Source organism: Marmota flaviventris, chromosome 5 (assembly GCF_047511675.1).
Source record: "Marmota flaviventris isolate mMarFla1 chromosome 5, mMarFla1.hap1, whole genome shotgun sequence".
NCBI classification, from domain to species: domain Eukaryota; kingdom Metazoa; phylum Chordata; class Mammalia; order Rodentia; family Sciuridae; genus Marmota; species Marmota flaviventris.
The window spans coordinates 1,679,793-1,706,352 of record NC_092502.1 but is presented as its reverse complement, the minus strand read 5'-3'; the positions used below and the strand labels follow the sequence as shown (position 1 = coordinate 1,706,352).

At 44.0% G+C, this 26,560-nt stretch overlaps 1 protein-coding gene across 5 annotated transcripts in view; it reads right to left on the bottom strand.

The window, feature by feature from the left end:
- The window catches only part of Snap47 (synaptosome associated protein 47), a 74,377-nt gene that overhangs the window by 35,940 nt on the left and 11,877 nt on the right, over nt 1-26,560 (bottom strand). For all 5 annotated transcript variants that reach the window (XM_027922414.2, XM_027922416.2, XM_027922418.2 and 2 more), the window contains one exon: nt 13,974-14,517. In XM_027922414.2, the coding sequence (XP_027778215.1) occupies nt 13,974-14,473 (500 nt within the window). In that variant the 5' untranslated portion in view covers nt 14,474-14,517. The remainder of the gene's footprint in view (nt 1-13,973; nt 14,518-26,560) is intronic.

Below are 26,560 nucleotides of genomic sequence, written 5' to 3'. Positions count from 1 at the left end.
AAAGGATCAGAAACAGTAAAAACTGGGCAGATTTCTAAACTTATCCAAGCTTTGAAAGCATTCCCCAAGTGTGATATAGTGAAATATATTTGGTCTTCCTCCCCTAATCAGACATCCAGCTCCTAAGGTCCTTGAAATCTCTGAAGTGATATGTCTTGCCCGTTGCTGAGCCCGCTGCTGAGCCTGCTGCTGACTGGCAGCCCAGGCAGCTTCAGGATGGGACTGGTCCCTGAAAGACCAAGGCAGAGTCAACCTCCAGGGAAGAGAGAGGGGCTGCGGGCTAAGTGGATCACCAGTGGCCAGTGATTTAATCTGTCACACCCATGGAAAGAAACCTCCATAAACCCCCAAAAGCACAGGGTTCTGAGAGCCTGGTGGCTGGACCTGTGGAGGTTCCTGGAGTGTGCAGGTGAGATGGGGCAAAGGCCAGGTAGCTAATTATCAAAGAAAAGGAAATGGGTAGACAGCACTCCCCATCATCTGGCTGCTAACAACCTCTGGGGGAGGGGAAGGAATCACAAGCAATCACCTCCTAAAGGGCTCTCTTCCTGCCCTTCTGGTCATTTTTGGTCACATAGGCAAGGTGGGTGAAGAAGACACGAGAAGAAATGAAACCTGAAATCTATAAAAGGTGCAAAACACTCCCACTCTCTTGGGCATCAGTTCTGGACCCCCTCCTTTCTGGAGGAGTCTCTCTCTCTCTCCCCCTCTCCCTCTCTCGCTCTCCCTCTCTCCCTCCCTCCCCTCTTTCTGTTTTATTTCTTAAATAAAATTTACTTTCCGCTCTTGCCTTGGCTTTCCTCCGGGGGTTTATTCAATACCAGGGGAACAAGGACCCAGTCCTGAATTTCAAGACGGGGGTTTCAGAGGGCATGAAGCCTCTTCTCCTACCTCACTGATGCGTCTCTTCATCTTCATCCTTTGTAATATCCTGTGATAAACCAGTAACTGTAAGGAAGTATTTCCCTCTGCTTTGTGAACCACTTGAGCAAATTAATCCAATCCAGGGAGGGTTGCAGGAATCCCGGTTTATAGCCAGTTGGTGAAAGCACAGTTAGGAGAGCATGGCTGGCATCTGAGGTAGGGGCTACCTTGGGGACTGAGCTCTCAATCTGTGGGATCAACCTCCAGACAGACTCAGAACTGAATTGAGTTAGAATACACTCAGCTGGTGTTCACTAAAGAACTCCCTGCTTGCTGGGTGGGGGCGGGGAGGGAGGGGACAGGTCACACATCTGGTTTCAGAAGCAGTCTATACTGTAAGAGTATAAGAGAAACTGAGTCTGTTTTTCTCCACTTCAGGTATTGTATTTCACAGATAAAGACTTCAAGGAAGCCATTAGAAATGTCCAAAGAATGAAAGGAAACCATGTTAAAAAAAACTGAAGGTGAGTATGGTAATGATTTGTTAAAGAAAAATTACCAAATTTGTATTAAAAGAACCAAATGGGCCAGATGCAGTGGCACATGCCTGTAATTCCAGCAGTTCAGGAGGTTGAGGCAGGAGGATCGCAAGTTCAAAGCCAGCCTCAGCAACTTAGTGATGTCCTAAGCAACCCAGTGAAACCCTGTTTCTAAATAAAATATAAAACAGGCTGGGGATGTAGCTCATTGATAGAGCGCTCCCCCATTCAATTTTTAGAAACACGAACACATACACACACACACACACACACACACAACCAAATGGAAATTCTTAAACTAAAATAACAGAAATGAAAACTTCATGAAAGAGACTAAATTTGGTTTTGCAATCACAGACGATCCGAATTTGAAGACAGATATACAGAAATCACATAGCCTGAAGATCAGGAAAAAGGGGAAAAGAATAAAGAAAAGCAAACAGATCCTGGGCACCTGTGGGATCCACTGAAAACATTATCATTCAAGCAATGTTGGTGCGAGAGGAAAGGATAGAAGGTTCAGAGAAATGACTGGCAGAATGAAGTCTTAAAAGTACCTCCATTTCATGAGAAACACTGCCCATATATCTAAGACTCCAAGCCAACCTCCAGCCACATGGAAACAGAGATGTACATCTGGCCAAGCAGGGGAGCTGGACAGGCATTCCCCCATGGCAGTCCAGTGGGCCAGTTCCCTCCCAGAGTCACAGGGTCAGGAAAGACCTGCTGGAACACTAGTAAGCACAGAGTAAGTACAGAGTCTTGTAATAGAATACTCCAAGTGTCTAGAAGAGTGGAAAATCACTGGTTGTATCAAGAACTGAGAGAGTCTAACTGGGCGTGGCCTGTAATCCTGAGGCAGGAGGATCACCAGTTCAAAGCCAGCCTCAGTAATTTAGCAAGACCCTAAGCAACTTAGTGAGACCCTGTCTCTAAATAAAACATAAAAAGGGCTGAAGATGTAGCTCAGTTGGTCAAGCGCCCCTGGGCTTAATCCCTGGTACCAAAATCATCATCATCATCATCATCATCATTAAAAAATAAAAGAACTACAAAAATCTCCATCTGATTGGGAAAAGACAAAATAGCATATGCCCAAACCCAGATGATATGGATGGTGAAATTACTAGACAAGGGTTTCAAAGCAGCCACCACAAAAATATTACAATGAGCACTTTGGAACATACTCAAAAAGAACAAAAATTCTGAGTCTCAGTCAAGAAAAAGCAGCCATAAGAAAGTAATACATGGAAATTTTAGAACTGAGAAATATAATAACTCATATAAATCTGTCTGAATGAGAGAAATCCCAGGCTGAAGAGACAGAGAAAAGAGTCAGTGAAATCAAATATTAAACAATTGATACTACCCCATCTGAATAACAGAGAGCAAATCCTAAAACAAGAAAAAAAAATCTAGTACAGGCCCATGCCTGTAATTGCAGCTACTCAGGAAGCTGAGGCAGGAGGATTACAAATTACAAGGATTACAATCTGGGCAACTTAGCAAGATCCTGTCTCAAAATAAAAAATAAAAAGGGCTGGGGATGTAACTCAGTGAAAAAGCACTCCTAAGTTCAATCCCCAGTACCCCCCCACACACAAATGAATCAGGAATAAATTTAATTTAATCAAGGAGGAGAAAGACTCGTGCACTGAAAACTATAGAACACTGATGAAAGACATCCCATGTTCATGGGGTAGAAGACTTAACTACCATTTGTTAAAATGTGCTCACTTCCCAAAGTATCTACAGATTTGATACAATCCCATCAAAATACCAATGTCTTTTTTAAATAGAGATAAAACACAAAAGACCCAACACAACCTTGAGAAAGAAGAACAAAACCAGAAACATCACACAGCCTCATTTCAAAGTACATTATAATCGAAACAGAATGTTACTGACATAAAAGCAAATATACAGACATATAGAACAGCATGTAGACTCTTCTGCCCTGAGCCCCATTCAAAACTGGTAGTTTTCAAATCACTGGGTAAACGTACAGAGTGGCATGAGGAGGATGTTGCCTCCACAAACCCTAGACGCCCACCCAGGTGTTGTGCTCTTCCTTGGTTGGAGGAGGGGCAAATGCAACAACCTGCCCTTCACCTTAGCAGAAATATCTAAATGCGCCTCACACTGAGGGAGATGTAGAAGAGCCTAGGTGTCCAGGGCAAGATGGCGAGGGGACCAGCAGGGGACCCAATCAGACAGACCTTCTGTACTTGTGCTCCTAAGTGGGGGATCCAATATAAAAACCAAAACAGACACAAGGACACAGGGGACACCAGTCAATAACAGTGAGGAGAGCGTGGGCAGGGGAGGAGATAAGGAAAGGAGGAAATTCTAGAGACCATAAAAAGAACAGGCCAAAACTCCCCACGGACTCCTGACTCGGGGCCCTTCTCTTTGGAGAAGTCTGTGTCCCCTGCTTTTGCATCACCCTGCTGCTTGCTTGCTATCTGTGTCCTGCTCTTCAATTCTTTGCTGAACAGAGACAATGAACCCAGCACCTCTAGAAGGTATCAATATCGCTGAACCTCTAGAAATGTCAATGAAGTGGAAGTCCTCAAATTTCTGTCAGATTTATTTCCCACCCATTGATACACAAGCATCATATCAAGAAGCCCAGAGTGGCAGTTATGCCTCTCTCACTTGGTCCAAACGCCACGGTGTCACCCACGTGTCAGACCAGCGCAGTGCCTTCTGTGAAGGAACACAATGGTGTCACCCACGTGACAGACCGGCGCAGTGCCTTCTGTAAAGGAACACAATGGTGTCACCCACATGACAGACCAGCGCCCTGCCTTCTGTAAAGGAACACCATGGTGTCACCCACATGACAGACCAGCACAGTGCCTTCTGTGAAGGAACACCATGGTGTCACCCACGTGACAGACCAGCACCCTGCCTTCTGTGAAGGAAAAGCAGTTGAGATCCCAGCAAGCTGGATTCTGGTGCAGGGCTGGAGAGCTGACAGATCTTTCAGGCAGAACAGAGAAGGTGACCTGCTGGCCTTGTCACCTGAGAGCAAAGTGCTACTGTAGGCTGAATGGACAGCACTTGTCATTTCTTTGTGAGGAGAACATTCAGAATCCTCTAACTATTTTGAATTATATGACACAGTGACGCCAGTGTGCTAGAGGCTGGGAACGGGTTCTGTTCTTTGGCGTTGAAGAATAAACACTGAGGAATGCAGAGGCAAGCACAGAGAACAAGTTTTATTTAAGTAAGGGACAGAAAAAAAGGAAAGGGATAGAGAAAGACTTCTCCAAAGAGAAGGGGCCCAGAGCTAGGTGGCCGTGGGAGCGGGTGCAACTTGCTTTCTTGGAGACCCCAGAACCCCCGCCCCTCTTTCATTATTGTCTTCTCTTTTCCCCATTTGCCCGACTAGGAGCTGGCGACCCAGAGTTGGAGGAGCACCATCAGGAAGTTAGCCACTAGCAACCCATCATTCCTTCTTTGATAACCAGGTGTCTCCCTGGACCCCCATCCTTCATTACCTACACTGACTGCCTGGCCTTTGCCTCTGCCTCAGTTTGCTGAGGAATGTGACATATCCTGTCCACTAAGGTCAGGCAGGGCTACAGGCAAATTGATTTGTTTTTGGCAGTCCTCATCTGTCTGTCCCTAACGATAGCATCATTGACTCTAGTCACCCTTCTGTGAATCAGAAAAGCGGAACACATTCCTCCTGCTGAGTATCACTCTGTACCTGTTAGACAACGTCTCCCCACCTTCCTGCCCCTATCCTCCTCATCCTCTGGAGACCACTTTTCTCCGCTTCTATGAGTTCAGCTTTTTAGTTTCCATGCATGTGTGAAATCAGGTGATCCCATGTGGTACTTGTCTTTCTGTGCCTGGCTTACTTTATTTAACATAATGCCTTCCATCCAGGTCCATCAGTATTGTAGTAAACAGCAGGATTTCATCATTTTTATGACTTTATTGTATTAAACTGGTATGTACATTACATTTTCTTTGCCCTTTCATGTACTGGTGAACACAGACTATTATGACTATTCTGATCACTTCTGTGCTTCTGTTGCTCATTATGGTATGAGAAATGGAAAGTCTGAAAGTCTAGTGGTTCATTTTCAGAATACAGTATTTATCCTTAAATGTAAAATTACTGGGTATATAAGACAAATAGCCAGAGGGAAAATACAGAGTGTTTACCAGCAGTTAACTCATATAATAGCACAATAGTCTGCGGAGGTGGCAGATTCAAAGTTCACACACCTGAACAGCCCCTTGATAAACAGGGTCAGCCTGATCAACAGACAGAAATACCTCTGTTAAGAAATAGTAATGTAAGCCAGGTGTGGTGGTGCATATCTGTAATCCCAGCAGCTCAGGAGGACGAGGCAGGAGGATTGCAAGTTCAAAGTCAGTCTCAGCAACTTAGCAAGGCCCTAAGCAACTCAGCAAGACCTTCTCACTAAATAAAATACAAAAAGGGCTGGGGATGTGGCTCAGTGGTTAACTGCCCCTGGGTTCAGTCTCTGGTACAAAAAGAAAGAAAGAAACAGTAACTTAAATGAAGAAATAAGAACTACATATGTGCCAAAACGCGCTCACCTCAGGAAGGCTTTCCCTCCACAAGAGAACAAAAGGAGGAGACAACTTTACTGTCTTCAGTAGGAGACAGTAAAGCCTGGGTGACACCTTGGAAGACTGTGCACCCCACAAGTCTCAGGCAATAAGGAACGGGGGAGAGACCCTGCATACTAGGTGGTAGAATGTGGATTACAACCATGCTGGGTGTGCCTGGCCACCAACACTCAGCCTTGCAAGACCATCACTGAAGCCTCACTTCTGCTACACCTCGTGTCTCTGAGTCCATTCTCAGATTTGGCAGGGGACGTGTTTCTCACACGGCAACCATCCCCACCCTGTCTTTGGTGACTAAGACACCACTTGGCCTGATGGCCTGGATCTACCTGTTCCCACTGCACTGAAGGACCCCAGTCAGAGGCAGCAGTCCCACTGTGACCTCTGAGCCAGAGCTCTCAGGGGCTATGGGGCTCTCTCAAAGTCTATTTCCCACAGCTATGGTGCAGGTGTGTCCTGTAGTTCTCCTGGGGTGATGAGCAGCTCTTGTGTGATACACGAATTCCGTCATTCCCATCTCCCTATTTCTTTGGATACCTTCCTCCAAGGAAAACCTGACACTTCAAATCTGTCTTGCACGGGCCACCTTTTGATCCACGTTTCAGCCAGCCAGGCAACCAAGCTATCAGGACCTTTGCTAACCCTCAAGCACTGACATTGAACCCAGAACTCTGCTCAGTAGGCCATTGCACTACCCTTGGTCTGATTCAGAGTCGCAGCACTCTCGTCATGGCCCATTAGCCCTGATGTCCATTCCTGTCCATATTCTCCAAAGTTTTGCCTGTATGAACTGGATAATCACAGGTTTCCTCATGCATCACAACTTGTACTGCATCTTTCGGGATCTGCTGGAGCTGCTTATAGGATGGGACTCTGGATTTAGTTCAGAACTTTTAGCCCTGTGGCTGTGGGAGCCATGGCTTTCCTTTTGAGCAGGCATGGGAACTTCCAGGTCGTGTATGCAATGACCTGAGCGCACCAATTCTTTCTCCACACAATCTAGTGGAGTCAGGAGCAACCAGCCAATCTCACTGTGCTCATAAGTTTGACAATCAAATGCATGGTGACCCAGTGCAGTCCTCTGAGTGTCTGACCAGGAGCACCGTGGTGATATCTTGCATGTCTCTATGGCTACCTCCTGCCAGGGATCAGCAGGACCCTCTATACCACTGCAGATAGAGCCCTCAGCAGTTTTAACAACAATGAGGTCAGAGAATCAATTCAGAAAACTCATCCTTCACTCTTGTTATCAGAATTTGTATCAGTCAGGGTTCTCTAGGGAAACAGGACCAGTGGGGTGCATCAGTGTATGAGTGTGCAGGCACAGGGACAGAGGGAGGAAGGGATGGGGAGGGACAGAGAGGACGAAAGAAAGGAGAAGGGGCAAGGGGTAGAAAGAGAGAAGATGGAGAAGAGGGAAGGAAAAAGACACAGGGAGGGAAGGTAAAAGGGGGAGGTGGAGAGGAAGGGAAAGAAAAAGGAAGAGAGAGGGAAGGAGAAAAATAATTTGTTTTAAGGACCTAGCTCACATGATTTCTTGGGGGGCTGGGTGGGTACCAGGAATTGAACTCAGGGTTATTCAACCACTGATCCATCCCCAGCCCTATTTTGTATTTTATTTAGAGACAGGGTGTCAGTGAGTTGCTTAGTGCCTTACTGTTGCAGAGGCTGGCTCTGAACTCACGATCCCCTGCCTCAGCCTCCCGAGCTGCACCAACAACAACCACCACACCTGGCTCTCACATGATTTTTAACCACCATGGGCCAACCAGTAACAGAACTATTAACAAAATTGGAAAAATCACCTTTTATTTCACTAACTTCTAACTGAAATTTTGCATTTTCTTCAAGTACATCTGTCAACAACCATCAACACAGCAGTCCCTGTGATTGTCACCAATAGAAATCTCAGATACTTTTACACTATACTATAGTCAATGCAGACCTCAAAATGTGGTTTATATTCATTGCTACTTTGAAATTACTTTAGCTATTAGACCTGCCATTTGTTTGTAATATCCACATTAATGAGCACATGAATATTTCCTCACGAGAGGGTAATAATGTACACCTGCTTTATTACAGATAATTTTCCATCAAGATTGCATATAATTACCCAGAGTAAGCTGGAGATAGCCAAAAAAAAAGTTCCTTTTATCAACCAGCTTTTTTTGCCCAGTACTTTGCCACTAAAGGACCTGTGTAGCTTTCCAAAGGAGAAGGTCTCTCATGACAGGCATCTGGTCATCTTGGGCAGCTCTGACTACTCTCCTCTCGCGGCCAACTTCTGGTTTGCTCTTACAGAACACAGTATTCAAATCCCTAATAGTTGTTCATTCTCCCAATGTTACTCTAAGAATGTAGATGTAATATTTTGTTTACCCCAAAGGGAGCAGAATGGGGCCACCAGCACTAATTAAGATCACATAAGGCCATTCTGTCATCCACATAATTCCATTGATTCACACACAACCAAGTCTCTATACATCCAGCAACTATGGAAGAGAGTATGGAGGTTGCTCAGAAATTTTAAAATATGATCCAGTAATCCCACAACTGAGAATATATGGAAAGGAAATAAAATTGAGTTCTTCAAAGATGTCTGCAGCCTGGCATAGTGGCACACACCTATAATTCCAGTGGCTTGGAAGGCTGCGGCAGGAGGATCTTGAGTTCAAAAACCAGCCTTAGCAACTTAGTGAGGCCCTAAGCAACTCAGCAAGAACTTCTCTCTAAATAAAATACAAAAGGGACTGGGGATGTGGCTCAATAGTTGAGTGCCCCTGGGTTCAACTACCATTAAAAAAAAAAGAAAGAAAGAAACAACGTCTGCACTACCATGTTCTCTGTAGCACTATTCACAAAGACCAGGACAAAGAAACAACGTAAGTGTCCATCAGTGGATGAATCAACCATAAAAAGAAGGGAATACTGTCATATGTGACCGCATATACAAACACGGGGGACTCTGTGATAAAAGAAATAAGCCAGACATAGTGAGATAAATGTCCATGATATCACTTATATGCAGATTCTGAAAAGGCAGAAGCAGAATCAGGGGCTAAGAGACAGAAAATGGAGATATGGTTTCAGTTGTAAGGCAAGTAAGAAATCTGCCAGGCAGCAAATCCTATGTGCTCAGTACACACACATAAATTAATTGTGTAAGGGAACACACAGCATTTTTCACAATGTAGCACAACTTCAAATTATATTCCTTTAAATGCATACTTTTTTTTGAGGCAGGTGGGGGATCAACCATACCTCGATAAAGCTGAGGAGAAAATCACTACTCTTAAAAAAGAAGTCTTTATAGCCAGGCATGGTGATGCATGCTCATAATCCCAGTGACCTGGGAGGCTGAGGCAGGAGGACTGCAAGTTCTAGACCAGACTCAACAATTTAGTGAGGCATTGTCGCAAAATAAAAATAAAATTAAAAAGGACTTGGGTATGTACCTTAGTGGTAAAGTGCCCCTCAAGTTCAATCCCTAGTACCAAAAAAATAAATAAATAAATAAAAATAAAAAGCCTTTATATCAGCAGTTTATTTCCTTAGCCATTTTAGATTTTCTGACCCACTCTTTGAAATCCTGAACCAGGTCAAATCTCTTTCTTACATGTCCTGTCTCTGCACATTCTGGGCTTAGTGGACATGCTCTGTGAGGAGTCCTGCAGTGGTGTGTCTGCTCATATTGACAGGCTATGGTAGAAAGAGGAACCAGATGTCCTCAGACACTGAGGGCACCATATGTCCAGTCTGCCAGTGAGAACTGTTCATGAGAGAATATAACAAAATGAGAGGCAGGAACTGGGGCCTCACTGGAACCAGCACCCTTATGGTTCCAGTGAGATGCAACCAGAGCTGAGCCACTGGCTGCTGGGAGGACCAAAGCCTGTAATTCACTGTTCCTTTTTTTTAAGGAGCGGGGGTATTGGGGATTAAACTCAGGGGCACTGGACCACTGAGCCACATCCCCAGCCCTTCTTGTATTTTATTTAGCGACAGGGTCTCACTGAGTTGCTTAGGGCCTTGCCAAATTGCTGAGTCTGGCTTTGAATTCACGATCCTCCCGTCTCAGCCTCTGGAGCTGCTAGGGTTACAGGTGTGTACCACCACACCCGGCATTCACTGTTCTTGAACGACGTTGATGATATGGCCAACCTGAAGAGAAGTGAATGCCAGCGGGCACAGTGGTCCACGCCTGTCATCCCAGCAGCTGGGAGGCAGATGCAGGAAGATCACGAGTTCAAAGCCAGCCTCAACAAAAGAAAGGTGCTAAGCAACTCAATGAGATCCTGTCACTAAATAAAATACAAAATAGGGCTGGGATGTAGCTCAGTGGGCAAGTGCCCCTGAGGTCAATCCCTGGTACCCACATCACCCCCCCCCCAAAAAAAAAAGAAGTGAAGGCCACATGTGCAAGACAGCTGAAGATGTCAAGAACAGATGAAGATGGCCACTCTCAAACATCTATTTCATTTGAAGTTGTTTCATTTAGGAAACTGAAATATGGTGATGTCCCAAAGATAGCAAGAATCTTCTCTGTGCACACGTCTCTGGCTTGGGATGATGAGGGGCTCTGAGGAGAGACAAGAGCGACGCTCACCAGCCAGGGCCAATATCCTCAGGCACCACATCCTCTCCACCTTCCTCAGGGAAGCCCCTGGCATGCCCACAGTGAGCTGGGGCCAATAGGAGCTCCACAACTAGGGGACTCTGGGCTCCTTGGGCTGGGGGACAGAGAGCTGACCCATGGTCACAGGCCTATTTGCCGGCCTGAGGTGGATGTCATGCCTGAGCCATGTGAACACCCATCTGACTGGGCCACAATACCCAGGCATTTGGTCAAGTGCAACTCTGGAGGTTCCCGAGACAGGATTCTGGAGGTCTGGATGAGACTGACACTTAAACTCGTAGACTCTGAGGAAAGCACATGATGCCCCACAGTGTGGGGTGGGCCTCCTCCAGTCACTGGAGGACAGGAACAGGGCAGAGCCCAGCCTTCTTTGGGAAAGAAGAGACCAGCAAAGGCCCTAGGATTCAAGTGAGACTCTCCCTGGGCCTCCAGAAGACTTTGTATCTGTTGTTTTTCTGGAGAGCCCCAAATAAGAAAATGGGGAAAAACTAAGAAAATATTTGCTCTATGCACTTTGCTGTCTCCCTGTTTTGGGGGTGAGCATGGCACATGCCCATCCTCCACAGCACTGTCTGATTAAAGGAATCTCTCTGGCTTGGTGAGTGGGGATGACATGATTGCAGTCCAACCACCCATGATGGGCATAGACTTATGCCCAAACCCTCTCCAGGTATGAATCTGTATGGCAAAGGCTGCCACATCCAAGAGTGGGATGAGGGAAACTGAGCACTCTGCAGTCCCCTCATCTGCAGGGAACACATCCTCAGACCCCCAGGGTACTCCTAAAGCTGTGGGTAGTACCAAACGGTAGAGGTGGGATTGTGGGCCACCGTGCCTGGATGAAAAAGCACTTCACGGCTTCTCTTTGGCATACCTGAACTGCCAGCATCACTACCCCTGCACTTTGGGACCTTCATTAAGTAAAACAAACGTTACTCAAACACGAGCAGGTCTGATAACCAAGACTGCTACTAGGAACTAAGAGTAGGATAGTGCGAATATGCTGAATGGGTGATTCACACTCTGGGTGGGACAGGGCAAAAGGTGTGAGATTTCATCATGCTACTCAGCAGAGTGCACAAGTTACAATTTATGAACTATTTTGAGAATTTTACAGTCAAAATCTTTGTACTATATTTGACAGTGGGTAACAAACAGAGGACATAAAACCATAGATAAGGAGCACTACTGTTGTTACAAAAATCAGATTTCAAAACTAATTTTTGAAAAATACACAGAAATTTTTTAAAAGTCTGAACTGATATGATAAAAAAAAGAATATTTTCAAGGACTCACCTTTAGGGAGAATAGCTGGGGAACTGGTCAAAGATGGCAAACTGAAAACACAAAACATCCAAAAGGATGAAGGAAAGAGACAACAGCACAAGAATAAGGAAATGGGGGACAGGCTAGCTAGACAGATCAGGGAGGTGAACTGCAAGCCATTCACAGGGTTAGGCTGAAAAAACAACCTCGCTGGTGAAAAGGAAGTGGGGCCTGGAAAGCAGGAGTAGAATGGGGCCAGTGACAGCCCAGGTGGGAGGCGGAAATGGGGAAGCACAATGACACTGGGCTCCACCTGGGAACCCACCGTGAGACACTCTGTTTGGGACGATAAGAGAACTGGGTCCACCATTCCCAAACACCTGGGTGGACTCTGACAGGGAGAAGAAAGCAATATAGTCCACACTGGGCAGGACCCAAGAGGGCTCAGATGTTAGGTCCCAGGTGCAGCCAAGCCCTGGTAGCCCATCCACACAGGGATCATGGGACAGGGATGCTTCTGAGGAACACATAGAGAAAAAAAGAACCCAGAGAAAGAACAAATAGGAGAAATCAGACATTAAAAAAAAAAAAAAAAAAAAAAAAGCAAAAAAGACAACTGAAACTGCCAAGATAGGATCTGGGATATAATAGGTAGGAACAATATTGCAAAACAAAAATTCCTTGAAATTAAAATACAGAGCCAGGTGTAGTGGCGCATACTTATAATCCCCCAGAGACTCATGAGGCTAAGGCATGAGGATTGCAATTCAAGGCCAGCCTCAGTATTTCAGTCAGTTTTTTTTTGCTGCTGTGACTAAAGGATCCAACCAGAACAATTGTTAAAGGGGAAAAGTTTATTTTAAAGTGTCTTACAGTTTCAGAGGTCTCAGTCCACAGAAGACCAGCTCCATTCCTTGGGGATCAAGGTGAAGCTGACCATCATGGCCAAAGAATGTGGCAGAAAGAAGCAGCTCACATGGTGATCACAAAGCAGAGAGAAAGAATCCACTCCCCAGATACAAAATATATACTCAAAATCACGTGCCCAGTGCCCCATTTCCTTCAGCCACTCCCACCACCTCAGTTACCACACAGCTAATCCCCACTGGGGGTTAACTCACTGATTGGGTTAAGACCTCACAACCCAGTCATTTCTCCTCTGAACCTTCTTGCATTGTCTCATGTGAGCTTCTGGGGGACATCTCACATCCAAACCATGACCTCAGTGACTTAGCGAGGCCTAAGCAACTTAGTGAGGCCCTATATTAAAATAGAAAATTGAAAGGGCTGAAAATATGGCTCAGTGGTAAAGTGTCTCTGAATTCAATCCCTAGTACCAAAAAGAAAGAAAGAGAAATTAAAATACAAAACTAGAAGAGGAAGAGGGAAAAAAGAAATATAAAGTAGAATGAAAACAAAAGCACAAAGCAGAATAAAGAGGAAACATATAGGAACTAGTAAGAGAGGACAAACACCCACAGAGCAGGAGTGACACGGGCACCTGTGTTTAAAAACAGGGTGAGAAATTACCAGAGACAATAGGAAAACGCCGCACCCTGGGGATGAACTGTAAGCTCAATGAGAGACTAGGTAAAACACATTTTAAAAAAGAGACCACGACACATCACAACACAGATCACAGCAGGAAAAGACACAGACCTCCCTGCGCCTCAGTGACCTGAGGTCGGAAGAGCAACACACCTGTGGGCAGTCGTAGAGGATGCCGGCCTCACTGCACCTGTGACCCAAGACACCAGGACATGCATGGTCTCCACACAGGAGCCAGCTTGCACTGTAGGGACAGGAGTCACTCACACAGTCATCAGAGGACATTCACCTCACTGCACCTCTTCGAACTGCTAGGGCCCCGAGGTGACCCAAGGAAACCTTATTCAGAGCACAGCCTCTCAACACGTGCAGCTCTCTGGGATGTGCCCTGTACCAGGTACACAGCCCCACCTCCAGATGCTGGGTGTATCACATAACTGGACTGCAGTAGGGATGTGCCCTCCTCACGGGGGAGGCAGAGCAGTCTCAGGTTCACCTACCTATCGGCCACGTCCAGGTCTGAGTCCATCTTCTCCAGGTCCTTCATGACACTATCCAGTTGCTCACCTTGGTGGTGAAGGACCTTTGCTGTATCTTCCAGGCGCCTCTGGGAACTTGCCATCAGTCCTGTCAACTCCTGCCCCCTGGTTATGGGGGAAGGCGTCACCCCAGCAGCAGCACCTGGCGGGGACAAGAGCAGTTCCCTCCAGAAGTGCTCGATGATGTTGAAGACAGCATTGCGGCTGGGACGCAAGGAGCCAAACCAGTGCTTGAGGTGGCCCTTCTCCAGGACAGTGATGGCACTGAAGATAAAGTGTGACGCTTCCTTCCTGATCTCAACAATGCTGGACAGGGGCAAGCCCACGAGAACCTCTCCAGCAATGTCTGTTGTGAACTTGAGTGAGCAAGGCAGCAAGGACAGTTTCCCAGGGACCCATCGCTTCTCAAGATCCAAGTAGTAGGAGCAGGGCCAGGAGTAGATGCAAACATCACCGCTCATCTGTCCTGGGTCTACTGTGCCACACCAAGGCCACAATGTCTGCTCTGAGGGAGAAGAAACATATTCAGTGGGCAGGTGAGGCTAGGAATGGACGCAACACCCTTAGACTAGGGACCTGAGGAAACAACTGGTAGGAGCAGCCTGAAAGAAGCACCAGGGTAAAGCCAAAGCCTCCCCGTGGCAAGCAAAGGAGGCAAAGATGGGGTAGAGATGGATGAGAGGAGAGCTAGGGCTGCCATGCCCAGACCTGTATGTATCTCCCCTGTCACCCCAACCTGAGTCCCTCTGCCCCATCCCACCTGGGCAAGCCCTGAGAAGGCATGCCCCAGGGCCTGGGCCTCACTCCTTGGGCCAGACAGACATGCCATTATGGCAATGATGTCCTCATCATAGCACACTCAAGTGAGATTCACACAGGGTCCCCTTGAAACCTCCGCACACACATTTATTTATTTTTGGTACTGTAGATGAAATCCAGGGGTGCTCTACTTCTAAGCTACACTCATCCCTTTTTATTTTTAGAGAAGATCTTGTTAAGAGCAAACTTGTAATCCTCCTGCCTCAGCCCCCAAGTAGCTGGGATTACAGATGTGTCACATGCCCAGGTTTACATGTATTTAATCGCAGAGTAAACAATGCTGTAGACAAACATTCCAGTCTTGGACTCTAATTGCACAGTGTTCTGCGTAACTATGGAGTCAGGTGCACATGTACATGTTTATGACACACATAACTTTATGAGCCACAAGCAGTGAAGGTGCACCATCTGCGTTTTTATGTTTACATTTACACTTATCAAGGCACTCTGACATGTCATGGACGACAGGTTTGAATCAACCCTCATAAAGCACGTGGTTCAGCTTGCTCATTGCACAGATACAGAATATAAGTGAAGAAAGGATGAAGACTTGTACAAGGTTCTACCGTGAGTTTAGAGCCCTGGCCTGGCAGGAGCCAGGCCTAGTAAGGCGAGTAAAAGTCCTCTTCCAAGTAGATAGTGGTCAACATCAATGTGGTATCTTTTCTCCCTCTCCCTCCCGCTCTCCCTGTCTCACTCTCTCACTCTCCCCACCACCCCGTCTGAATCTCTGTCTCTCACTGTCTTTCTTACTCTGTCTCTCCCTCCATCTCTGGATGTATCTTTGCCTGTTTTACTTTTTCTCGGCACCTCACTGTCCCCCTGTGTCTGCCTGCCTGCCTGGTCATGACACTGCTCCTCCCACATGTGTCTGCACACACCGCCAGGCCAGGAAGAACCAAGACAACAGCTCACTGGTTGTGGCTGGACATTCAGGTCGCGGAGCAGAGGGAGACACACCATGGCTGAGTGCAGGTGCCCTGAACTCACCTCTGCCACAGAAAAGAATCAAGGCAGCAAAGCCAAGACTGCATCTGAGGAGTGTGACTAAGGGAGAACTCTGGAAATCAGCAAGGGAGAGTCAGAGACAGCACAGGGACAGGAACAAAGCATACAGCAGCATCAACTCCAGCTCCCTGGAAAAGGTAGGTGGAAAAAGAACAGCAGCAGCAGCAGCTCTACAGTGCTAACTGCAGAGTTCCACAGACCTCATAGGCTTTCCACCAGCTGGGGGCCTGGCTGAGGTCCAAGCAACTGCTTTACTCCAAAGAAGGAACTCACATTGGCCCTCTCTGAGCCCAGGACCCAGGCTGCTACAACAGCCACTGCGAGGCGCCATTTACCTGAAGGTCTGACCACCAGTCTGATGCCACTAAAAGCCTTAAGCCTATGAGTGTCAAGAGGTAAAAGACAGATCCAGCTCAGCCGCGCTGCTCCCAACAGACTCTTGCCGCCCACAACCCGCAGCCCTCTGCTGGGCGCTGACGGTCCTGCACGCCCGCCGCCACAGTAGCCGACGCGCCTGAGGAGGTTTGGAGATCCAACATGGCGGCGGGCGGAGAGGCAGTGCTTTCAGTACCCCCTCAGTGATGGGGTCAGAGAGACGCATAGATACACTTAGATTCAACCAGCTGAGAATCTCCTAGCAAAATTCCACTGAAGAGAGACCGGCCGGGAGTTACTAGGATTTTTGGAGGTGACAGTTTGCCCCAGACGAGTGAATCCCCACCACGAGACGCAGATGTCCAGACCCGCCAGCCGCTGTCCGCGCGACGCGGCGCGGCCGCCTGCCCACAGCCATCATGACTCAGCGGCTAGCCTCCCAAGACACAGCTTGGCAGGAAGAAGACTCTAGCCAAGCCTTCATGAAATAGCGAGCCGGGAGCTGAGGCCAACCGGGGACGGACCACTCCCACCCCTCCCTTCGGACACTCCGGCAAGGAGCCTGGGGCCCGCCATAGCAGAGAGGTGACGTCACTGGAGTTCGGCCGATGGAATTCCTTCCCAGCGGAATCCACTTTAGCACTTGTGTGACTCCCACCCCATCCAGATACAAGCAGCCAGGAAACCTCAGGGATCTCTCCGGGGGCGTGTCTGTAGGGAAGCAGAGGGGATTCCCGATCCCCAACCCTCCATATCACCAGCGGGAAGCAGAGGGGATTCCCGATCCCCAACCCTCCATATCACCAGCGGCGACTCCTAAGGTCTTAGCCGCCAGTTTACCACAGCACTGGGGCTTAAATGGGATGTGCAGTGGGGCTGCAAGTGTAACTAGATCTTTGGGGAACCGCTTCCGGTGAACAGGACCTGGCTGGCCGGCTGACAGGAGGAAGGGGGAAGGGGCCGGAGAAGTAAAAGGGCTCTGGACTGACAAGACTGAGAGACTCCCAGGAGCCGCCTTACAGGGATTGCTATCGGCACATAGAGGGCAGAAGCTCAGCTCGGAGGGCACAGCTCCGCCTACGGGAAGAGAAGAAAATGGATCTCTAAGACTTCAATTTTTTTTCTTCTCTCTCTGTTCTTTTTTTCCCCTTTTCCTTCTTTCTTTCTTTCCCGTTTCAAGTTTTATTGTTCTTTTCATTCTCCTCTAATCTATCTATCTCTCTCTCCTTCTTTCTTTTTAAGAGCACCTTCCTTCCCCTATCCCCCAACTTTCATCCCAAGCATTACATCTTCCATTACGTGTAACTGTCTAAATGCAAATAGGTGAATGTTTTGAGGCTGTCTATAGGGCTCCTAAATACCTAGCTACTACCAACACCCTAATCCAATCGCCTGTTAGTATCCCCCTTCAGTAGAGCAATCTTCAAAAGTAGCCAAGACATACTAACCCTCATACCATCATAGCACCTAACCTAAACATAAAGTCCTAAGAACAAACAACAAATCACTATATGCATACAGAATCCGGAAGCCTTTTATGAATTGAATGAATCAGCTTTAAAGTACAATAAAGCCCATCATTTCTAGGCATAGTCTACCACCACAAAGGAGAGACAACAGAGATATACAAAACCAAAACAAATTTATAGGAGAAAGCAGAAACACAGCAGTCAAACAGAGCTGAAAAGTAACGTGAACAACATAAAAAAACAAGGGAAAAAAGGATTACAAACAATGCAGGACAACTTAAATCTACAGGAGGACCTAGAAGCATCAGAAACATGGACAGGGAAAGAACTCAAGGCATACCTAACTCAGATGGAACGGAATATTAGAGAAGACATGAGACAGCAAGGCCAAGCAATGAAAGTATATTTTGAAAACAAATTAAACAAACAAATTCAAATGGCAAAGAACAAGCTTTACCAGGAGATAGAGATTAAAAAAAAAATCAAACAGTAATCCTAGAAATGCAGGAAACCATAAACCAAATTAAAAACTCAAACAAGAATATTACAAATAGACTAGATCAAGTAGAAGTCAGAACATCAGATAATGAAGACAAAGTTTATCAACTTGAAAAGAATATAGTCAACACAGAAAGGATGCTTAAATCTCACGAGCAATCTATCCAAGAGATATGGGATGTCATAAAAAAACCAAACTTGAGAGTCATTGGGATGGAAGAAGGTATAGAGGTTCAAACCAAAGGAATAGACAACCTATTAAATGAAATAATCCTAGAAAACTTCCCAGAGATGAAAGATGGAATGGATTGCCAAATCCTGGAAGCCTACAGGACCCCAAACATTCAAAACCGTAATAGACCAACTCCAAGACATATAATTATGAAGATAGCCAACATACAGAACAAGGAGAGAATATTAAAAGCTACGAGAGAAAGGAAGCAGATTACATTCAGGGGTAAACCAATTAGGTTAACGGCTGATTTTTCATCACAGACTTTGAAAGCGAGAAGATCCTGGAACAACGTATTTCAAATGCTGAAAAATAATGGATTCCAACCAAGAATACTGTATCCAGCAAAATTAAGCTTCAGATTTGACAATGAAATTAAAATATTTCATGATAAACAAAAGCTAAAAGAATTCGCAGCCAGAAAACCAGCACTGAAAAGCATTTTGAGCAAAATACTACAAAAAGAGGAACTGAAAAATAGCGCCCAAAACTAACAGTGGGAGGTATCTCAGTAAAGGGGGAGAAAAATAACCAAAGAGGAAAAACTAGCCAAACTAAAATAAATAAATAAATAAACATGACTGGAAGTACAAACCATATTTCAATTGTAACCTTGAATGTTAATGGCTTAAATTCACCAATCAAGAGACATAGGCTAGTAACCTGGATTAAAAAACACAAATCCAAGAATATGCTGCCTTCAGGAGACTCATATGATAGGAAAAGACATACACAGGCTGAAGGTGAAAGGTTGGGAAAAATCATACCACTCACATGGTCCTCGGAAGCAAGCAGGAATGGCCATACTCATATCGAATAAAATCAACTTCAAACCTAAGTTAATCAAAAGGGATAAAGAAGGACACTATATACTGTTAAAAGGAACCATCCACCAACAAGACATAACAATTATCAATTTGTATGCACCAAACAATGGTGCTGCAACATTCATAAAACAAACTCTCCTCAAGTTCAAGAGTCAAATAGACCACAACACAATAATTATGGGTGACTTCAACACACTGCTCTCGCCATTAAACAGATCCTCTAGACAAAAGCTGAATAAAGAAACTATAGAACTCAATAACACAATCAATAACCTAGACTTAACCAACATATATAGAATATATCAACCATCATCAAGTGGATACACGTTCTTCTTAGCAGCACATGGATCCTACTCAAAGATAGACCATATATTATGCCATAGGGCAACTCTTAGTAAATATAAAGGTGTGGAGATAATACCATGCACCTTATCTGATCATAATGGAATGAAACTGGAAATCAATGATAAAAGAAGGAAGGAAAAATCCTGCATCACCTGGAAAATGAACAATATGCTACTGAATGATCAATGGGTTACAGAAGACATAAAGGAGGAAATAAAAAAATTCTTAGAGATAAATGACAATACAGACACAACATACCGGAATCTATGGGACACAATGAAAGCAGTTTTAAGAGGGAAATTCATTTCCTGGAGTTCATTCCTCAAAAAAAGAAAAAACCAACAAATAAATGAACTCACACTACACCTCAAAACCCTAGAAAAGGAAGAGCAAAACAACAGCAAATGTAGTAGAAGACAAGAAATAATTAAAATCAGAGTGGAAATCAACGAAATTGAAACAAAAAAAAAACCATTGAAAAAATTGATAAAACTAAAAGTTGGTTCTTTGAAAAAATAAATAAGATCGACAGACCCTTAGCCATGCTAACGAAGAGAAGGAGAGAACTCAAATTACTAACATACGGGATGAAAAAGGCAATATCACAACAGACACTACAGAAATACAGAAGATAATTAGAAAGTAGTTTGAAACCCTATATTCCAATAAAATAGAAGATAGTGAAGATATCAATAAATTTCTTAAGTCATATGATCTGCCCAGATTGAGTCAGGAACACACACACAATTTAAACAGACCAATAACAAAGGAAGAAATAGAAGAAGCAATCGAAAAACTACCAACCAAGAAAAGCCCTGGACCAGATGGGTATACAGCGGAGTTTTACAAAACCTTCAAAGAAGAATTAATACCAATACTTTCAAGCTATTTCAAGAAATAGAAAAAGAAGGAGCTCTTCCAAATTCATTCTATGAGGCCAACATCACCCTGATCCCGAAACCAGACAAAGACACTTCAAAGAAAGAAAACTACAGACCAATATCTCTAATGAACTTAGATGCAAAAATTCTCAATAAAATCCTGGTGAATCGAATACAAAAGCATATCAAAAAAATTGTGCACCATTATCAAGTAGGATTCATCCCTGGGATGCAAGGCTGGTTCAATATATGGAAATCAATAAATGTTATTCACCACATCAATAGACTTAACGATAAGAACCACATGATCATCTCGATAGATGCAGAAAAAGCATTCGACAAAGTACAGCATCCCTTTATGTTCAAAACACTAGAAAAACTAGGGATAACAGGAACATACCTCAACAATGTAAAAGCTATATATGCTAAGCCTCAGGCTAGCATCATCCTAAATGGAGAAAAACTGAAGGAATTCCCTCTAAAATCTGGAACAAGACAGGGATGCCCTCTCTCACCACTTCTATTCAATTTAGTTCTTGAAATACTAGCCAGAGCAATTAGACAGACAAAAGAAATTAAAGGCATAAAAACAGGAAAAGAAGAACTTAAATTATCACTATTTGCTGACGACATGATTCTATACCTAGAAGATCCAAAAGGGTCTACAAAGAAACTACTAGAACTAATAAATGAATTCAGCAAAGTGGCAGGATATAAATCAACACGCATAAATCAAGGGCATTCCTGTATATCAGCAACAAAACTTCTGAAATGGAAATGAGGAAAACCACCCCATTCACAATATCCTCAAAAAAAATAAAATAAAATACTTGGGAATCAACCTAACAAAAGAGGTGAAAGATTTATACAATGAAAACTACAGAACCCTAAAGAGAGAAATAGAAGAAGATCTTAGAAGATGGAAAATTATACCCTGTTCATGGATAGGCAGAACTAACATCATCAAAATGGCGATATTACCCAAAGTTCTCTACAGGTTCAATGCAATGCCAATCAAAATCCCAACAGCATTTCTTGTAGAAATAGATACAGCACTCATGAAATTCATATGGAAAAACAAAAGACCCAGAATAGCAAAAGCAATTCTAAGCAGGAAGTGTGAATCTGGAGGTATAGTGATACCAGATTTCAAACTGTACTACAGAGCAATAGTAACAAAAAAAACATAGTACTGGTACCAAAACAGGCAGGTGGACCAATGGTACAGAATAGAGGACACAGAGAACAATCCACAAAATTACAACTTTCTTATATTTGATAAAGGGGCTAAAAGCATGCAATGGAGGAAGGATAGCATCTTCAACAAATGGTGCTGGGAAAACTGGAAATCCATATGCAACAAAATGAAGCTAAACCCCTTTCTCTCGCCATGCACAAAACTTAACTCAAAATGGATCAAAGAGCTTTAAATCAAATCAGAGACTCTGCTCCTGATAGAAGAAAAAGTTGGCTCCGATCTACATATTGTGGGGTCGGGCTCCAAATTCCTTAATAGGACGCCCATAGCCCAAGAGTTAATAACAAGAATAAACAAATGGGACTTACTTAAACTAAGAAGTTTTTTCTCAGCAAGAGAAACAACAAGAGAAGTAAATAGGGAGCCTACATCCTGGGAACAAATTTTTACTCCTCACACTTCAGATAGAGCCCTAATTTCCACAATATACAAAGAACTCAAAAAATTAAACAATAAGATAACAAATAACCCAATCAACAAATGGGACAAGGACCTGAATAGACACTTCTCAGAGGAGAACATACAATCAATCAATAAGTACATGAAAAAATGCTCACCATCCCTAGCAGTCAGAGAAATGCAAATCAAAACCACCCTAAGATACCATCTCACTCCAGTAAGACTGGCAGCCATTATGAAGTCAAACAACAATAAGTGCTGGCGAGGATGTGGGGAAAAGGGTATACTTGTACATTGCTGGTGGGACTGCAAATTGGTGCGGCCAATTTGGAAAGCAGTATGGAGATTCCTGGGAAAGCTGGGAATGGAACCACCATTTGACCCAGCTATCGCCCTTCTCGGACTATTCCCTGAAGACCTTAAAAGAGCGTACTATAGGGATACTGCCACATCAATGATCATAGCAGCACAATTCACAATAGCTAGACTGTGGAACCAATCTAGATGCCCTTCAATAGATGAATGGATAAAAAAAAAATGTGGCATTTATACACAATGGAGTATTACACAGCACTAAAAAATGACAAAATCATGGAATTTGCAAGGAAATGGATGGCATTAGAGCAGATTATGCTAAGTGAAGCTAGCCAATCCCTAAAAAACAAATGCCAAATGTCTTCTTTGATTTAAGGAGAGCAACTAAGAACTGAGCAGGGAGGAAGAGCATGAGGAAAAGATTAACATTAAACAGAGACGAGTGGTGGGAGGGAAAGGGAGAGAGAAGGGAAATTGCATGGAAACAGAAGGAAACCCTCAATGTTACACAAAATCACATACAGGAGGTTGTGAGGGGAAAGGGGGAGAAAAAAAACAAGGGAGAGATCTGAACAACAGCAGATGAGGTAGAGAGGGAAGGTGGGAGGGGAGGGGAGGGGGGATAGTAGGGGATAGGAAAGGCACAGAATACAACAGTCACTAATATGGCATTATGTAAAAATGTGAATGTGTAACTGATGTGATTCTGCAATTTGTATTTGGGGTAAAAATGGGAGTTCATAACTCACTTGAATCAAATGTATGAAAGATGATATGTCATGAGCTTTGTAATGTTTTGAACAACCAATTAAAAAAAAAAAAAAAAAAAAGACAGACCCACAGCATCCTGCAGTCCCAGGAGAGAGGCTACAAGTACCATATCTCCCTGCCTTGCGTAGCCTCTCCCAGTGGGAACCGGGAAGATCTCCCTCACAGCTGGATGTGAATGCACACACCTGTAACCCCAGTGACTCAGGAGGTGAGGCAGGAAGACTGCAGTTCGAAGTCAGTCTCAGCAACTTCGCAAGGTCCTTAGTTATTCAGTGAGGCCCTGTCTCAAAATGAAAAATAAAAAGGGCTGGCGATGCAGCTCAGTGGTAGTGCATCTCTGGGTTCAAATCCCTAATACCAAACAAAAATAAAACTCAAGAGGCTGGGGATATAGCTCAGCTGGTACAGTACTTGCCTCACATGTGTAAGGCCCTGGGTTCAATCCCTAACACAATAAAAACAACAATAACAAAACCCCCAAGTAAACAAAACCCAACTATATAAAAAACTCACTTCATTGGTAAAGATACAGACTGAAAGTGAAATGCTGTAAAAACATAAACCTTGCAAATGGAAAGTAAAATAAGCAAGAATAGCTACAGTAGTGTCAGATAAAGCAGATCTAAGATAAACAACTATAAAAAGAGACAAGACGGGTACAGTGGCACACATCTGTAATCCCAAGAACTTGGGAGGCTGAGGCAGAAGGATCCTGAGTCCAAAGCAGCCTCAGCAACTTAGCAAGGCCCTAAGCAATTTAGCAAGACCCTGTCTCAAAATAAAATATTAAAAAAGTGCTAGGGATGTGGCTCACTGGTTGAGTGCCCCTGGATTCAATCCCTGGTACCAAAAAAAAAAAAAAAAAAAAAGTGGAAAATCTACAGATACATGGAAAATGAACATGCTCCCAAATGAACAGTAGGTAACTGAAGAAATTAAAAGGTAAAATTTTAAATATTTTTCTTTTTCTTGCTTGTGTGTGTGTGTGTGTGTGTGTGTGTCTGTCTGTCTGTCTGTCTGTCTACCTGAGATTTAATCCAGAAGCACTGGACCACTGAGCCATATTCTCAGCCCTTTTTATTTATTTTTTTTTTATTTTGAGACAGGGTCTTGCTAAATTGCTTAGGGCCTCACTAAGTTTTTGGCCTTGAATTTGTGAGCCTCCTGCCTCAGCCTCCCAAGTCACTGGGATTACAGGTGTGCACTACCACACCTGGCTCCAATTTTTCTTAAACTATTCCAAAAGTTGAAAAAGAGGAAACTCTGCTAATTTTTTTTTCTTTTATGAAGCCAGCATTACCCTGTTACCAAAACTAGACAAAAATACAATTAAAAAAGAAAATTACAGACTAATGTCCTGGATGAATATGAATACAAAAATTCTCAATAAATCACTAGAAACCCAAATCCAACAGCACATGAAAAAAGACCATACACCATGATGAAGGGGGACTCATCCCAGAGGTACAAAGATGGTCTGACACTTATAAATCAATAAGCATGACCCAGCACACCAACAATAAAGTACAGAAACCATATGACAATTAAAAATACAGAAAAGGCACTCAAAAAGATTCAACTCCCCTCCTGATAAAGACTCAACAAAGTAGGTACAGAAGGAACACATCTCAGACTACTAAGGTCATATATAAAAATCCACAGCCAATATTATACTGACTAGGAAAAAAACTGAAAGCGTTTCCTCTAAGATCTGGAATAAGACAAGGATGTCCACCATCACTACTCTTACTCAATACAGTAGGAGAGGCTCAGCAAAAGCAATAGGGAAGAGAAAAAAGGCATTCAAATTGGAAGAAAGGAAGTCCAGTTATGTTCGCAGATGATATGAATTAGTGTAGAACCCCAGGTCTGCCAAGTACAGTGGTACACACCTGTAATCCCAGTGACTTAGGAGACTGAGGCAGGAGGATCGCAAGTTTGACACCAGCCTCTGCAATTTAGCAAGGTTCTAGGCAACTTAGTAAGATCCTGTCTCACAATAAAAAATAAAAAGGACTGGGGACATGGATCAGAGAATAAGTACCCCTGGGTTCAATACCCAAATATAAAAACAAACAAACAAAAGGCGGGGGGCAAGTAAGAAAGAAAACCCTAGGTTTACAGGTTTAGCTCAGCGGGAGAGCACTTGCCTTGCATGTGTTGGGCACTGGGTTAGATCTCCAAACAAAACCCTAATGACCCTATCGAAAAGCTGTTAGAACTGATAAACAAATTCAGTAAAGTTTCAAAACACAAAGTCCACATACAAAAATCAGTAACATTTTACATTCTGACAACAAGATTGCTGAAAAAGAAATCAAGAGAGCAATCTCATTCATAATACTTATAAGACAAGGATGAATTGGGGATAACTGTAACAAAGGAAGTCAAAGATCTCTACAAAGAAAATTATCAGACATTGTGAGAAATAGAAAGTCTAGTGGTCCACTTTCAGAATAATAGTTAGCCTTAAATGTAAAACTGGGATTAAGAAAGGCAGCCAGAGGGGAAAGAAAGCAGAATGCAAAGACACACAATAGCACCACACCTATGGATATGGCAGATCCAAAGTCTATGCACCTGCATAGTCTCTTGCCAAACAGAAGGTGGGGGAAGGGGTCAGCCTAACTAACAGAGACAGAAATCTCTGTTAAGAAATAGTAATTTAGGGCCAGGCATGGTGGTTCATACCTATAGTACCAGCAACTCATGAGGTTGAGGTGGAAGGATCAGAAGTTCAAAGCCAGCCTCAGCAACTTAGTGAGGCCCTAAACAACTTGGCAAGACCATCTCAAAATAAAAAATAAAAGGGGTTGGGGACATGTCTCAGTGGTTAAGTGCCTCTGGGTTAAATCCCCAGTACAAAAAAAAATAGAAATAGTAACTTAGGTAAAGAAGTAAAAGCTATACACATGTTAGAATGCATGCACCCCAAGAAGGCCTTCCCACCACAGGAGAACAAAGAGGGTAGGAACAGCTAAAAGTAGATTTCTTTAAATAACCCAATAGGAGACAGTAAAACTTAGGTGACATTGGGAAAGACTGTACATCCCATTGTACTCAGCCAGTGAGGAACTCGGGGAGGGACTTTGTGCACTAGGGGTAAAATGCTAATTGTACCCAATCTGTGTGTTCTTGCTTGCCAGATTTTTTTGGTAGCACATCCTTCTACAGAAGTAAAGTTTGCCTTGCTGAGTTAATTCTGAGCACGTGTTTGATTCCTCACAGCACCCGATACTTCTAACAGATACTGCTAAAAGAAATTATAGAGGACATACACAAAAGGGAAGATATTATGTGTTCATGGGTTGGAAGGATATTATTAAAATGCTTATAGTACCCAAAGTGACC